The following is a 16,848-nucleotide window of genomic DNA, read 5'->3' as shown; positions in this document are numbered from 1 at the left end:
AATCCAGCACTTGGGATCACACACCTTTAATCCCAGCACTAGGAAGGTTGAAACAGGAAGTGATATGGCTGGACAGAGAAAGGAATCTGAGGCAGGAGGAGACAGGAACTCTGCCTCTTTCAGGGTTTTTTCAGGCTGAGGAGTTGGTGAGGTGGTGGCTGTGGCTTGCTCTGCTTCTCTGATCTTTCAGCTTTCATCCTGATATCAGGGTCAGGGGCTTTTATTAAGACCAAGTAGGATTCATACAACAGTTGAACTAAGGAGAGGAGAATGTGGGCTGCACCCTCCACAGACTGGGCCCAAGGCTCAATGAAGAGGGAAACAGGAAAAGGCATTCTGAACATCAGCCTTCATCTCTCCTTCCTGACTGTGCACTCAAGATGAGCAGCCCTTCCCACTGGAGATGCTTGCTGCTGTGACGGACCAGACCCTCAAACCTCGAGCCCAAACAGACCCTCTCCCTTCAGTTGCTTCTTGTCAGGCGTCTGGTCACAGCAACGAGACATGCGACTAATACATTTACCAAAGGCTTTGGCACCCAGCACTGCCATGATCCTACTGGGAGCTTTCTGTCCCGCGGTAACGCTACCATCTGAGGACTTGAACGGCTGAGCCATCTCTCCAGCCCTTGATCTTTCTCTTTCAAGACCCTCTCTCGCATGCATCCCATTCATCTGCTCTCCTCACTGCAAAATTTCCTTGGTGTTTAGACAGTAGCCATTGTCTTCCCTTTCTACTTAACCCCGTCCTGTGAGATTTCATGCTCCTGCTCCGTACTGTGAAAGAGGGAGCCGAAGAACTGAGCCGAAAGTGGATTACACTCAGAATTGGATTTTCCACGGTCTCACTGCGCTTAGCAGCTGAAGTGAGGCAGGAGAAAGAACCGGAGTTAAAAGCCCCGGGATTAGGGGATGGACTGAGCAGACTTGGCCCTCGAGAAATTTGAAAATGATCAAGTCACTACTCTTACTGCTGGGCAGATGAAAGGGTGAATCCTTTCTGGTGGATGACAGCCATTTAAAGACTTTACAATTTAAAAATATGTAGAATGTTTGGATTAAAAAAAATCACTAGGCATTTCAAGAGGCAGATATCTTTTTACTTTTCAAAATCATAATGTGAAGGGCCACGAGAGGACAATTAAGGATTTATATGAAGTAAGGTGGTGGTGGCACAAAACTTTAATCCAAGCACTCTACAGGCAGGCTGATCTCTGTGAGTTTGAGACCAGCCTGATCTACAAAACGAGTTCTAGGACAGCCAGAGCTGCTACACAGAGAAACCTTTTCTCTAAAATCACAAACAAACAACAACAAAGAATTTATATGAATTTGGCAATTAAATAGCAAATTTGGAGGTAAAAATGAATTATCTGATATAATAAATAGGCAAATCAATATTAGATGAAGAAGGTAGGATTAGCAAAATATAATACATATTGTAGGACATACAAAACAAGAGAAGACATGTGGGATACTATGGAAAGACACTTTTTTTTTTCTTTTTCTTGAGACAGGGGTTCTCTGTGTAGCTTTGCGCCTTTCCTGGATCTCGCTCTGTAGACCAGGCTGGCCTCGAACTCACAGAGATCCACCTGGCTCTGCCTCCTGAGTGCTGGGATTAAAGGCGTGCACCACCACTGCCCGGCTAAGACAAATCATTTTAAAGATGGGGGTCCTGAGGAAGAAAGTGAGCCCGAGCCAGCAGAATAGTTAAAGACATAATTGCTGAGAATTTTCCCATCTGTTAAATGTTCAGTCCACAAACTCAGGAGCCTCTCGAAGCCTTGAATCAGAATAAATACAAAGATGGTCACCACATGAGAAGCATGGCAGTTAAAGCGCTGGCCAAAGAGGAGCTCGGAGGCGAGAGGGAAGATACAGTTGGTCCAGCAGCAAAGGAAGACATCTGGAGGGTGTCTTGAAATGCTGAAGGGAGGTAACTGTCATCTAGCATTATGCAGAAATAGACAATATTTTCACTTCAAACAACACTGACCTCCGTTGCCAGCAAAAGAAGTAAGAAAAATGACCTCATTCCAGCCCTTTGGAGGCTGAGGCAGGAGGACCTGTGAGTTTAAGGCTAGCCTGGCCTATGGAGTGAGATGTTGTCAGAACTACCACCACCTACCTCAGAGAGGAAGTGGACTAGAAAGTAAGTATCAGTTATTGCCTGGATATATGTATGTATGTCTATTTATATACAGTAATAATACATAATAATACAAAAGGCAGGAAGAAGGTTAAAGGAGTTAGCGTTTTAATGTTGAGGAAATGAAATGTGATGGCTAGTGTTAAAATTTATTGTTGCGGAATATTTGTACACTGTGAAGAGATATTGCTGTGCCTGATGTACTAAAAAGCTGAACAGCCAGCTGGGTGATGGTGGCGCACGTCTTTAATCCCAGCACTCGGGAGTTAGAGGCCAGCCTGGGCTACACAGAGTGAGTTCCAGGAAAGGTGCAAAGCTACACAGAGAAACCCTGTCTTGAAAAACCAAGAAAAAAAAGAAAAGAAAAAAAGCTTAACAGCCAATAGCTAGGCAGGAGAGAGAGGTGGGACTTCCAGGCAGAGAGAAGAGGATGAATGAAGCCCACAGGAGATGCCGTGGAGACATGGAACAAGTTGGACACACAGAATGGGAGCGAAGTAAAAGACACATTGTAGACTTAAAATATGGGTTAATTTAAATTGTAAGACCTAGTGGGACAAGCTCAAGGTAAGACTGAGCTTTCATAATTAGTAAGTTGCCGTGGGATGTTCTGTATGTTAAATGTGTTGCTCTGATTGGTTAATAAATAAAACACTGATTGGCCAGTAGCCAGGCAGTAAGTATAGGTGGGACAAGGAGAGAGGAGAATTCTGGAAAGTGGAAGGCTGAGGCAGAAAGACCCTGCCAGCCGTCGTCATGACAAGTGAGATGTAAGGTACCGGTAAGCCACAAGGCAACTTATAGACTAATAAAAATGGGTTAATTTAAGATATAAGAACAGTTAGCAAGAAGCTTGCTATGGCCATACAGTTTGTAAGCAATATAAGTCTCTGTGTTTACTTGGTTGGATCTGAGCAGCTGTGGGACTGGCGGGTGAGAGAGATTTGTCCTGACTGTGGGCCAGGCAGGATTGGAGAAAACTCTAGCTACAGTAAGTGTCTGTGTCATTATTTGGGAGCTGACGGACCGAAGGAAAGACCTACTACCTTTATATTTGACATAAATTAGAATCATCTGGGAAATGGGCAGTTGGGCATGTCTAGGTCAGATTATCTTGGTTATGTTATTTGAGGTGGGAGGTCTCTCCTCTGTAGTAGCACCATTCCCTAGGCCAGGGATTAAGAGTAGAGAAAGTGAGCTAAGAACTAGCCTGCATTTACTAATTCACTGGTTTTTGAGACAGGGTTTCACTGTGTAGTCCTGGAACTTGCTCTATAGACCAAGCTGGCCTCAAACTCACAGAGATCCACCTACCTCTGCCTCCCAAGTGCTAGGATTAAAGGCATGCACCACCACTGCCCAGCTACTAATTCACTGTTTTCTGTTCTTTTTTTAAAAAAAAATATTTTTATTTTATGTGCATAGGTGTTTTGCCCGCATGTGTATCTGTGTGAAGGTGTCAGAACTCCTGGAGCTTGAGTTAAAGACAGTGAGTCCTAGGAATTGAACCCAGGTCCTCTGGAAGAGCAGCCAGTGCTCTTAACTGCTGAGCCATTTCTCCAGCCCTGTACAACTATCAACGTACTGTGACTATTGCGTTCAGCTTCCTACTTGATTCCTTGCAATAATGGATTGTGATCAGAATCACTCTTTCTCCTTCAAGTGCTTTTGTCAGAGTACATTAGCACAGCAGCAAGAAGGGAAGCCCAGACGTGAAGTAACCATGTGATAGTATCAGTGTAAGGATGTGTGTTGCAGTCTCTATGATACTAATAACATCTTCAATAAACAGAGGGAAAAAAAAGAACAAAAATCTTTGGCAAAGCCAAAAGCAAGCAACACAAACAGGCTAAATAAAAGGCAAGAAGATAGAAGCAGTCAACTGTACAAATTATATTAAATATAAATGGATCAAATATTTTAAGTAAAAAAAAACTAAGATAGTTAAAGTAGAAAAAACTTAAATGTTATGAAAGAACATTTTAAATATAAGGCATAGAGAGGTTGGAAAAATTGTAGCATGAGAATGCTAATTAAAATATGATTTAGCTATACTAACATTATTTAAAAAAAAACCCAGATTCACAGCATTACCAGAGATAAAAGGGATATTTTGTGAGGAAAAAAATCTTTCCCCTAGGAAGAGACTATAATCTTAAAGCAAAAATGGATAGAACTTGTGGAAGGAGATAACTCTATAGCCACAGTGGATTATAAAAACACACCTCAGCAGTTGATAGACCAGACAAAATGAGTCACCTAAGGAAGGAGAGCTGAGCAGCACAATGAATCAACTTGACATAACCGACTCACATTGAACAGCTCATCTGACACTAGAATGCATGTTCTTGTGAAATAAACATGAAACATTTATCAAAGCTGATCACGAGCTCTCTTTTAAAATAAGCTTTAGTAGAGTTCAAAAGGTAAAAATTACTCAGTGTGTTCTCTGACCGTGGGAATCAAACTGAAAACCTGTTTCATATACCAGGAAAAACCACAGCTCTGGCTATATCAAATGTTCTTTGCACGTGCTATTTCACAGGGGCAGGACAGAGACAATTCTGCTGGTTGGTTAAATTTCTAGTCACAGTCCTTCAGTTGGTAATCACTATTGCCCAGCACTCCCTGCTGCACATGTGCCTGGTTAATGCAATCCCACCCTTAGTTTTCACCTTTCTCCTCAAACCTCCAGCCCTAGTGATAATCTTCCTTCTGTTTCACTGAAATAAAAAAAATCCAAAAGAAAGTAATCTACCAACTACACAGAGAAACCCTGTCTCGAAAAAAACAAAAAACAAAAAAAGAAAAATCAATCTACCTACTGCCCCCTGAATTGCCTAGTGGAGGAATATTCTGTTGGCTAAGACTGGTGTTCCCATCTGTGTGCACTGGAGTCCACTACAATTGTCTACTATGATGACACATGGGAGGAGCTTGGAAACAGTTGTTCCTGTTAGCATGCACACTCTGGGGTAACATTGGCACTCCTCCCTCATTTTTATACTCTGAGTTTTGCTTGGCAATCCCTCTATACAGTTGCCTGTGTCCCCCTACCACACCTCCTCCCCCATCGTTCTGCCTTGAGCCCCCTCCCCAGGGTTGTCTTGACTGTTGTCATCCTAGCTGGTCTAACTCAGGTGGTCTGTGATGTGGGAAGAGGAAATCCAATGGCCGGTTCTCAGATTTCCTAACATCCAAAGCAATACTGCCACCAGAGGCCACTAATGCCTTCTGGAAACCCTCTCTGCCTGTCAAGTACCACCTGCCCCAGGCTTTCTTCCTTTCAGGCTATTTCTTAGATGTCTGTCTCTCTGTTTCTTAATCTTAGAGTGTAGGAAAGCCTCGGGCCTCCATCCTTGACCTCTTCTCTGTATACACTGGGTGATCTCAGCCCGTTTTCTAGATTTAATCAGGCCATGGGATGATGATACTCAGATTGACAGCTGCAGCCTCCATCTTTCCTTTGACCTGTTTGCTTGAGATAGCTCCTTAAATATCTGACACCATTTCATATTTAATCTCCCATCTGTGGTCAAATTTTCCTTTGCCTTTCCCTTACACGAATACTTGTGCTTGCAATCTTCCAGGATCTCCTGACATGAGAAATCCTTAGCCATGCCTATACTGCCCCTTTTGCTATGTAAGGCAATGTTCAGTTTCCTGGGATGGGATTTCTTGGGGCCATTATTTACCTATCAAATATTATAAATGATATAACCATTCTATGCCCAAGCTAAGAAAAGAACCACATAATGCCCTTTTGGTCCCTCTCGAGCTTTATATTTAACCTGGCAGGAAGAATTTTAGGAGGGTTGGCGAGATGGCTCAGTGGCTAAGAGCGCTTGCTACTTTTCCAGAAGACTGAAGCTAGGTTCCTAGTACTGAAGCGGCTCCCGACTGCCAGCAACTCCAGCTGAGGGGATCTGATGCTCACGTGCACATACACATAACTAAAAATAACAAAGTGAATCTGCTAATTTCTCATCACGGCCCTCTGATGCCACCACCATCTTGTGTCTGGAACAAGTTCCACCCATTCCTGCTCTGTCTTCTTGTCTTCTTGTCTTCTTAAGGCAGCATCTGTATGGATGCTCAGAAACCTTTTGGTGGCTTTCTCTTCTGCCTTGATCTTATTCTACAGCCCACTTGCCCCCCCCCCAGGACCCTCAAGGGGCTGGCTTCTGTCTACTCCTAAACTCACTGTCTCCACTCTTCCCTCATCACTGTGTGCTGCTCCCACAGTCTCTGTCTTGGGTGGCATTCAGATCCCAGCTTCTGTTCAGCTCCAGAGTGAGGACCTGTTTGAGTAGTCTTAGAGCTCTATGGTCACACTAACCCTCCTTTCCACAGCTCTTGCAGTGTCTGGAACTCTGCTTTGCACTCTGCCTCCCTGACTGAACTCTTGTGCTCAGGTCTACTGTGCCAGCATCCATCCTCAGTCGTGCTGGGTTTGCAGGAATGTGTACTTGATAGACTGCTACAAAGGGCCTCTCCCCAGGCTAGGCCCCTCTCACAGGAACTGGGGAGTGTGCACACAGCAGGTGTTGCCCCAGGATTTCAAGTCTTCCCCACTTCCTCCAAGAGCTGTTACCTGTAAGACTTTCTGGGCTTGAACATCGAGCACAAGGACTCTGTTCAGTGCTGGCTGGGCCACGTAGATGTACCGGTTCCTGACATTGACTGCAGATGCCCACTGGCAAGGCTGGCCGGCATCTCCTTCCCCATGAGGACAGATTTCTTCCTATAAGGAGACAGACAGCCATGAATCGGTTCTTCCATGCTCTCCAACACCCCTGGGGTCCCTATCCCTTAACCCTCTTGGATCCCCTTTTCTCTCTTAAACTCCTTGGGATTCGTACGTAGAACACGGCATGCAAGCCCTGCCGTGTCACTAACTTCTCACTGGACCCTCATCTTCCTCACCAAGGTCAACGCTATGTCACCATGTGCTCAATTTGCAGATCTTTCTGTGTGGAACGGCCCAGGGCCCATTCCTGGATTTCTTCTCTGAAGTCTGTTCCCTTGTTGATCTCCTTGAAACCTACAGCTTTAGGTACTGCCTGTACACTTAACACTCCCGTGTGTGTTTGTGTGTGTGTGTGTGTGTGCATGTGTGCATGTGTGTGTGTGTGTGTGTGTGTGTGTGCATGTGTGTATGTGCATGTGTGTGCATGCGTGCTCATATATGTACACGTTTGCACAAGGCCTGGGGAGGCCATGCCATTCCCCGAGTGCCGCCCACCTCATTTTTCCATTACTCTTTTTGATATAGGGTTTCTCAGTGTCTTAGAGTTCGCCAAGTAGGTTAGACTAGCTAGCCAATGAACCCTACAATCTGCTTGCCTCTGTTTCCCCAGGCTGGGATTACAAACATGTGCTTAAAAAAAAGAGATTTGCTTGCATATTTGTATGTATTCCACGTGTGTGCCCGATGCCTCTGGAGGCCGCTAGAGGGCATCAGACCTCCTGGAACTGGAGTTTCAGAAGGCTGTGAACCACCACCATGTGAGTGCTGGGTCCCCTGCAAGAGCAACAAGTGCTCTTAACCACTGAGCCATTTCTCCATCCACAACCCCCTTAGTGCGGGTTCAAGGGTCTCTAACTCAGGTCCTCATGCTTGCAAGCAAAGCGCTTTACCACGTGCCTGTCTTTACTTAAGCCTCTTCGGTGAACTCCACTCTTACCTGCTGCCTCGGGCTCTACTGTGGTGACTAATGTGCTTCTCTAACTTGTACGTCTAAAATCAACCTTTCATTCTTTTTCTCCAGTCTTGCTCATTCTACACAAAACTAGGAGCTCCTTCCTTCTTTCTTTTTTCTTTCCTTTCCTTTCTTTCTTTCTTTCTTTCCTTCCTTCCTTCCTTCCTTCCTTCCTTCCTTCCTTCCTTCCTGTCCTCTTTATTTTATTTATTTATTTATTTATTTATTTATTTATTTATTTATTTATTTATTTATTTATTTATTGGTTCTTCGAGACAGGGTTTCTCTGTGTAGCTTTGTGCCTTTCCTGGAACTCGCTTTGGAGACCAGGCTGGCCTCGAACTCACAGAGATCCGCCTGCCTCTGCCTCCCGAGTGCTGGGATTAAAGGCATGCGCCACCACTGCCCGGCTATTTTATATTTTCAAAGCTGGGAACATTGTTTTCCCTGTCTGTGATCCCTGTTCTCTTGGATTGCTGTCACCCTGTCCTAACTCTGCTCCTGTTCACTGGTTTCCCTTAGTCTGCCTGTCCTGAGTTGTTGATGGGTCAGGACTCTCTGTTGGATGTCCCACTCACACCAATGGCACATGCCCTTGTATATTCCTCAGCTGTTGACAACACTCACAGCAGATGGTGCCCAGACCTGCATCTTCAGCTGAGAAACATCCCATCCCTCTGGTCCCTGTTGGGTCCTTTTGCAGGTACCCCCAACTCCAGGGTGTGTCAAGTGCCCTGCCTCCCACACCTGACCCCTCCCCCTCACGAGTGTCTCCCCTACTTGGCATCACAGGACGCTACAAAGTCCTGGAGAACAGGACTGTGACCTGATGTCTAACAGAGTCGGGGAGGGGGGGCGGCTACAGCTCAGGGACAGGTAGGCTGAGGGAGCCACAGAGAACAGAGTAACCCAGGAGAAGGAGTGGGGGTGGGGTGGGGGAGGAGGGCTGCCCTGGATCTACCTCTATCCTTGTCACTTTCCACTTGATATTGGCTTCCTGTTTCATTGGCAGCACCTCTGGAACTCGGCGTTCATTCACGTGTGTCCATGCCAAAGGTCACTGCAAGAATACCTGTCTAGATGCGGTCTGTTCACCTTGCTGTCTCTAGTATTTGACCATGAACTTCTAGAGGCCAGGAACCCAGTGTGCGCTGGCCCTCACAGCTGCTGGAGACAGAGGGAGAGCTGAAGTGCCCTGCCTCATGCTCCTCCTCCCTTAGCCTGGACTCACACCCACACGTAATGACCAGAGCTGAAGAAACCCGGTCTCACATGCATGCACGCACAGGTGGAGCATGACCTCTGGATTTTGACTGGGCGTGATATGGAAGCTGCCTCAGTCACAGAAACTCACATAACTCATGAAGATCTTCTCCGTGGGCTTCAGGCGTCTCTGGACCTCACAATCCACAGGGTGGATGCCAACGATGCCGTCGTCAGAGAAGACATAGAACATGTTTCCCACGCTGAGGCCTGGGAGGAATGAACACTATGTGGTCATGAACTTCTAGCCACTGATAGGGCCACACAAGGCACGGTAGAGGGTATAACACACTTTCCTGATGGGGAGACAGTCCCATCCACAATAGTACTTGATGCAGTTGGGACTGTGGAAGTGTCCTCAAGGCTGGGAACCAATGTATCCTATCACAGCTCTGCACTACCCCCTTGCTGCTGGGCATCTGGAACCTAGTCCTCCAAAGATGCCCAGTCTGGGGAGCACCTGACAGAAATCTAGAGCTAGTCCTGGGTGTCCCTTGGAGAGTCTATGAGGCTAGCTATGTGCCTGTGCCTCAGCGCGGTCCCCAGCATCTCTGAGGCATCATGCCAAAACACCTCTGTCATGAATGGCCCACCTGGCAAACCTTGGGCTGAAACCCTCCCTGGGCTGCTTTGAAAGTCAGTCACCAGAAGAGTCAGCATAAGATTGACAGCTTAATGTAGCCCACACGGGGTTTGTAGACACAGATAGCTACATTTCTGCCTGAGTGCAGTGCTCTCTCAGTGGGTGGGAATGTGAGAGTCAATAGTCATTCAACACAAAATCAACCTCACAGGAGACCCAGTCTCCTGATCCGCCCCCCAGAAGGTTCTGTTGAAATCTAGTTTCTGCTATGAGGCTCCAAATTGCGCCTAGCTTCCTTTGCCGCTGTCTGGTCTCATCTTTCTCCTATTAAGATTTGAGAGTGCCCTTCCTCTTGGCTTCTGTATCTCCCCCCCCCCCTGCCCCAGGACTTGAGTAGCAGCAGAGAAGGGCATAGCATTTAGTCACTGAGGTGAGATGGGGTTTGGTCGATGCTTCATCATTTAATCTGAATGCAACACCTAGCAGCCCTGGAGCAGCCCTAAGGTGACTTCAGTGTGCCTTTGGTCCTTACAGTGCGCAGCGACCCCAGCAGACTTGTGTTCTCTTACAAGTCTCTGCTGAAAAAACCCGAGTCCCTCTGCAGAACCTCTGCCTAGCAGTGTACCATTGTTTAAAAGACACGGAGCTCAAGCTGAGTGCACACGGCAGCCAGAGAGTGAGTGCACCAAGGGTCACAGCCATCAACACTGCAGTTGGCCCCATCCCTCACTCACATGGACTGTGTCAGGCTCAGTGCCCAATGCTCAGGAGACTGAGCTGGGTCTGTGCATGAGTGTGCCACATGAGTTTGCCTAGGAGCCCGTGACTCGGGTACATAGGCTCTGAAAGGTTGATGGGTCAGGGAAAAGTGGCCCACGGTGGAACCAAGAACACCTGTGATTACAAGCATAACACAGGACAGTCACACTTAGTACCTTCTTCCCGCCACAAGATGTTTGCTACTGTAGCAGCCGAGAATCAGTAGAGCCGTGACATGATAGCCGGAAGAGAAAAAAAAGACAATGTCAAACTTTTTTGCTGCTGTGATTCTTTGGTTCACTCCATTGAGGGACATTCCAGTACCCGCTCAGCATTGGGAGAATCTGCATCTCTCGTTGGCCCAGCAACAATATCAGTCTACGATGCTGGACCCAGGAGAACACTTCTGGGTCTCAGGGTGCTTTTGCTTTCTAAATGAATCTTTAAAACTGGGTTCTGGGATCCCAGAAGCTAATCCCTATTCCCTGAGTCTATGGACAATAACAAATGTGTAGCATCTCTCCCTGATTTGCAAGGCGCTTCCAGGAAAGTCATTTTAAGTTAGGACTCTCCAAGGAAGAACATTCTTTCAACGATGAAGGCTTAGTTTGGAGTCTGAGGAAGAAGAACTGAATGCCATCCATGCAGCAAAATCTGCTTGCAGAACCACGGGAGGCAGTGGCTACGAGGGAGGGTGGGTGAGGTGGGTGAGTATTTCTGGAGGAGAGGCCACACTGTCCCTAGTTGTGTATGAATCCAGTAGCACCCACATACCAGACAGTCCTGAACCCCATTCCTGCCTGTTTCCTCCTATGCATGCATACCCATGATAGAGTTCAATGTATAAATCAAGCAATACAAAATTAACTAATAATACAATAGAATAGTTACAACACACTGTGGTGAAAAAGTTACTAAAGGGGCTGGAGAAGTGGCCTATTGGTTAAGAGCTTATGTCGCTCCTCCAGAGGACCAGAGTTCAGTTCCCAGCATCCCACATCAGGCAGCTTATAACCACCTGTAACTCCAGCTTCAAGGGATCTCGCCCCCTTTTCTGGCCTCTGTGGGAACCTGCACACAAAAGGACACATAAAAGAAATAACTTAAGGGGTTCATTTCTGGAATTTCAGATCAAAGGAAGTAAAACCTTAGATGAGAGGGGACCACCGCCTGGCTTGAGAGCTTCCAGGCCACTAGGACAGAGCACCTGGGGGCATAAAGGCGTTTGGAACCAAGTTTCCAGTCATCACATAGGAGGCAGGAGCAGAGCTGGGGTATTTGGGCTTCCTTTTGGTCCTGGGCTCTGTGTCCTGACCAGAGACTTCAATCATCTACATTTCCAGAGCTGTCTAGGTTGCCTGAGAAGGTCACCATCTGGACCTAGCTTTGTGGACAGAGGAAATAGATTTATCCCAGCCTCCAGAGGCTCCCAGTTGGTGACTGTGGCCCTGGAGAGTTAATACATTCCCTTGTCCCCCTAATACTCCCAAACAGCTCAGTGAGGATCTCAGAGCCAATAGTGGACTCACAGGTCTTCCTAGCCGAGTCCTCAATGAAAAGGGAGGAGATATCTTCATCCACGCCCACTTCGTTCTTGGCAATGCAGGTATAGGCCCCTGTGTCTTCATAGCGAACGCTGCCAATGTGGAGTTCACTGCCATTGGCTGTAGAAGGGACAGTGGCTCAGGGTGGCACTCTCAGGGGAACACCCTTTCACGTGCCCTCCCCGCCACCTTCTCAGGACCTCTGAAGAGTGTTGAGCTAAAAACACAGTCCTTGAGTGTGGCTGGGGGCAGCCATCGTTCATGGGACTCTGCCCAGGACAGGCTGGCACTGCTGAAATACAGAGGGTGCCCCGGAATCTGGCCAACAAATAGCCTCTCGGATGCCCATGAGCCCTGTGTGCCAGTCATCACAGGCTCAACCACGATTTTACCTCTCATTCCCCCCTGGGATTCTTGTGCCATTCTTACCCAAGAGGGAGAGCTGTTTGGACATCTGGGCTGAGACATCCATGCCATTTTTCAGCCAAATGATTCTGGGCATGGGAATGCCCTCAGCATGGCATCGCAGGCTGGCTGCCACTCCAGGCTCTTGTGCCTGGGTCTCTGGATAAACACGGATGACTGGTGGCACTGTGGGTGAGAACAGTGTTGGTAAGAGCAAACCCACACCCGGCCTTGGGCTGTAGCCAAACCCTGAGACCCCCCGCTCCAGAGGGTGAAGCCAAGAGGTGATGCTGGAGGCCTCTGAACCAGCTCTCAATGATGTCTTCAGCAACCCAAGTGTCGAGGGAAAAGGCTGTAAAATGGATCACAAGCTATAAACACATCCAGTGTGGGACTCTGTAATCCATGGCTTCTATTCTTGTTCTAAATATGATCAGAAAGACGTCCAGATATTTAATGCTGTTCTGCTGCTGCATGTAAAGAGCAACAGCCACTGGAATTTATCTCTGAATGAATGAAATTCAGATGTATGATTCCTGTTATCGGAAAGCCATTGGATGGGGCCTTAATTTCTTGCAGGAAATGCTTCACGAAGCACTTAGGGGCACTGACTGGCAGGGCTGCTAATTACATCACGACTGTGGGGAAGCCCATCGATTTTCCAGTGGGTCATTTTTATTTCTTCTCTCTCTCAGCCCTGGAACCAGCATGAAAGAAGGATGTGTCCTCCTTGGTCGGGCAGTGACTCAGCTCTGGCCCGTGGTAGTTAAGTTTCAGCTTGGGCATGCCACCTGACCCATGGGCAGGCTGTAGGCAAAGGCTCTTGGAGAAGTGGAGATCGTTGGGGGAGAGAGTCCCCCTCCTGGAAATAAAAGCATTATCATTTCCCATATTCTCATGTTTATGAATACGTTTTGCTCTATATGCTTTAAAACCAGGATTTGAGAGTTTATGTAAACAGACCTGAGTATTAAATCCCCCTTCGGAAAGTGGGGGATGGATTCCTCTTGAAGTGGATAACTGTGTTTTCTTATCACTATCTGCAAGCTCCTTTGTCCATTACAAGGAGGGATCGTGGTATTTGAGATGAGAAAATTTTCTCTGGATGAACAGAGAGCACTTGACACGTACATGGGAGGAGCCAATGGCACCAACAATGGAGTCTGAGGAAGACAGCATTCTGGTGATCCACGCTCGGTGGACAGAGGACAAAAGAGAAACTCTAGGCACATTAGGAGCAATGGACCTGCCATTGCTATAGGAGACACTTCAGGGGTCTGTTTAGCATCTACCAACTCAGCTCGAGTTTCCAGGATTGCCCTGGCTGACCTCTGGGGTGAAGTTTGGAGGGGGGCAGAATCCAAACTAAGCTCAGGGAGCCCCAAGAGCACGATGTCTGTGCATCTCTCCCTGGTTCTCTTTGTCAAGGTTCTAGGGGGAGAGTCCTAGGCTATAGAAGAGCGGCCTTGTCCCAGATCAAGCCATCAAGGAGGTAAGGGGGGGGCAGTTCAGACGTGGGTGAGGATTGTTTAAGAACACAGGTGTTCTCTGACATCCTTGGTTCATATAGGAAAGGACGAGCTTTCTTCACACCTTCATTGGGCAGAGAAAGGGATGGGGTCCAAGTAGAGTGCAGACTTGAGTAAGGAGGCTACAACCTTAGAGCACAGAGGTGGAGCTTGGCAGCTCAGAGCACTGAGGCTGATGAATTGAGAAGGCTCTAGAAAAACCAAGGTTCTAGTTGAGGACTGTCCAGGATCTGAACATTAGTGAGCTCAGGTTCTTGTAAGACCTCCATCTATGCATAGCAGACTGCCTGGAAACCACAAAGCGAACCTAGGGAGAGCAGGAGTGAAATGGAGGACTCAACTCAAAAGCCGAGAGAGACTGATGAGTAGGTCTTTGAGCCTGTTTGAAGGAAGAGCAAGTTTGGTCAATGAAAAACTAGAGAAAGACTACAAAGGGGTTTAACATTGTGAGAATGCTGTATTAAATTATAGGTAATAAAAACAAAGATCTCAATGAAATGGATCATTTAAAATGAACCTTTAGGGGCTGTAAAGTTGGCTCACACATATGTATGTATGTACATATGTGTGTGTGTGCGCACACACTCGCACATGTATATGAATAAGCTGTGAGTTTATCTCACTTGGTCCTTGTTTTAGTTACTTTTCTACTGCTGTGATGAGAACCATGACCAAGGCAACTTACAGAACAAAGCATTTCTTTGAGGCTCATCCTTCCCAAACAGCTCCACCAACTGGGACCCAGTAATCAGACATCTGAATTTAGAGGCTGTTCTCATTCAAACCACCACAGTCCTATATAAATCAGAATCATAAATACACTGTTAACTGCTGAAGTCTCTCTAGGCATTCTTGAAATGCCTAGAGAGACTGCTCAGTGGACAAAGTATTTGATGTGCAAGTGTGAGGACCTGGCTAGGTTCAGATCCATGCAGAAAGCTGGACTCAGTAGCATGTGTCTATAATCCCAGCTCTCCTAAGGCAAGATGGGAGGGAGAGACAAGAGAATTCCCAGATGCTCATGGGGCAGCATCAGGGAACAAGAGGCCTGCCTCAGGCAAGATGGAATATAAGGAACAACACTTGAGGTTGTCCTCTGATCTACATGTGTGCTGAGGCATGTGTACATTCACCATCACATATAAACATGCAGACACACATACATAAAAAATAGCACAACATACTCTGAATATAATATGTCTCAGGGTCTACTAGGAAAGCTATAATCCAAAGCCAAAGGTGGCCCAAACGAAAATCATTTGATTTTCTTAGTAAGTACCTAAAGAGCCTTTGAAAAGGACCCAAACCCCATTTCTTGGTGTGTGGGTCTCAAGAAAATAGAAACAAAATGATGTTTTCTTCCTACAACGAAGAATAAGTCCATACAAAGAAGGAACAGCACCATTCCTTTCAGGAAAAAGAAAAAGGAGAAAGTAAAGGCAGCAACATTAACTTGGAAGCTCACTGGTGTGGTCAAGGAAGGCAAGACACGGAGGACGTCCATAGTAAAGGATGATGTCATGTTTCCAACCCCTGTGACCAAACACTCAGCAGAAAGAACTTAAGGGACCTCAGCTCACCTTGGTGGGAAGGCACAGTGGTGGGAGAGGCGCTCTCTCTGGTGCAGCTGAGGCTCTTCATGTTGTGACCAACCAGAACACAGAGAAGGTGGTCAGTCAAAGTGGAGTGTCCACTTCAAAGCCTTGCACAGTGGGACCTATTTCTACTAGCCAAGACCCATCTTCCAGGGACTCTCCAGCCTTCAAAATAACACCACAAACTGAGGACCAAATGTTCAAGACACCCATGGGGGCATTTCAAAATGAAAAAGATTTAAATTTATATTTATTAAATGTATGTGTCCGTTTGTCCGTATGTGCATGTAATACCCTCAGATGCCAGAAGAGAGCGTCAGGTCACTGGGAACTGGAATTACAGGAGGTTGTGAGCCACCTGCTGTGGGTTCTGGAACCTTGGTCCTTAGGTAAGTGCTCTTAACCACTGAGCCATCTCTTCAGTCTCTTAGAGACATTTAAGATTGTACCATATAATAGAGAACAATGGTTGTTTTAGGTAGCTGTATTCTAGGAGCCAAGCCAAAAAAGATAATGATCACATGATTACAATAGAGAGCTAGTACCAAAACACACAAAACGAATAGTTTACCTAGAGATCAGCGCAGACCAGACAGACAAACAGACTGGACCCAAGTGATGAAAACTATAAAATCTTACTGACAGCATAAGAAAGAGTAACAATTCAAAGGAGGTCATTGATTAGGAAGATCTCCCATTGCCACAAACAGCTGACAAATTAACCCACAGACTTAATCTAATTTCAATTAAAACCAGTCCACTGGGGCTTGACAAAAAATAATTCTGAGTTTATCTAGAAAGGGAAAAAAATTCAGTGCATGGCTGAGGAACCCGAGGAATGACATTGTTCCTTGTCATTTTGCTAAACGAAGATGTCACAGAGCGTTACAATACTGCGTGGGGGACGGAGGGGCTCCTCCTCTTTGAGCCTAGCACCTGACTGAAGACCTTGATTGATGTTTACAAGCCTCTGTCAATTCCATATCGGGCAGTGTCAGGCATGATGCACACAGTGGCAAGAGCCTTGGAGCCTTGCTGCGTGGTGCAGCTTTCTGTGTGGGAAAGATGACTAAACCAGTTGCCAATGTGAGGGTCACTCTCGGGGGAGCCTTGGGGAGCGGATCCTAGCAGCTTCATTCTTCCCTCCTCCTACAGGAGAAAGACTCGACCTCCAGATGTCTGTGGCGCCTGCTGCATATTGTTGCAGAATTGGTTCAGGGAACTGGAGACCTGAGTAGCAGGACCGGTCCCCTCAGTGGCCGGTACCAGCTCTGGAGACTGGCCTTGGCCTCTGCTCTGCTCTCCGACAGGAATGTC

The 16,848-nt window shown here is 46.8% G+C and overlaps 1 protein-coding gene across 1 annotated transcript in view; it reads right to left on the bottom strand.

Annotated features, from left to right (window-relative positions):
• Fstl4 (follistatin like 4) overlaps positions 1 to 16,848 on the bottom strand; it is a 416,197-nt gene that overhangs the window by 17,562 nt on the left and 381,787 nt on the right. Inside the window, exons 9-13 of the mRNA XM_028855681.1 lie at positions 12,432 to 12,593; positions 11,988 to 12,122; positions 10,635 to 10,661; positions 9,208 to 9,326; positions 6,746 to 6,895 (exon numbers count right to left, since the gene is read on the bottom strand). Of these exons, the coding sequence (XP_028711514.1) occupies positions 6,746 to 6,895; positions 9,208 to 9,326; positions 10,635 to 10,661; positions 11,988 to 12,122; positions 12,432 to 12,593 (593 nt within the window). The remainder of the gene's footprint in view (positions 1 to 6,745; positions 6,896 to 9,207; positions 9,327 to 10,634; positions 10,662 to 11,987; positions 12,123 to 12,431; positions 12,594 to 16,848) is intronic.

The sequence above is a fragment of the Peromyscus leucopus genome, chromosome 8b (assembly GCF_004664715.2).
Source record: "Peromyscus leucopus breed LL Stock chromosome 8b, UCI_PerLeu_2.1, whole genome shotgun sequence".
Classification (NCBI taxonomy): Eukaryota; Metazoa; Chordata; class Mammalia; order Rodentia; family Cricetidae; genus Peromyscus; species Peromyscus leucopus.
This window is presented reverse-complemented; position numbering and strand designations above follow the sequence as displayed.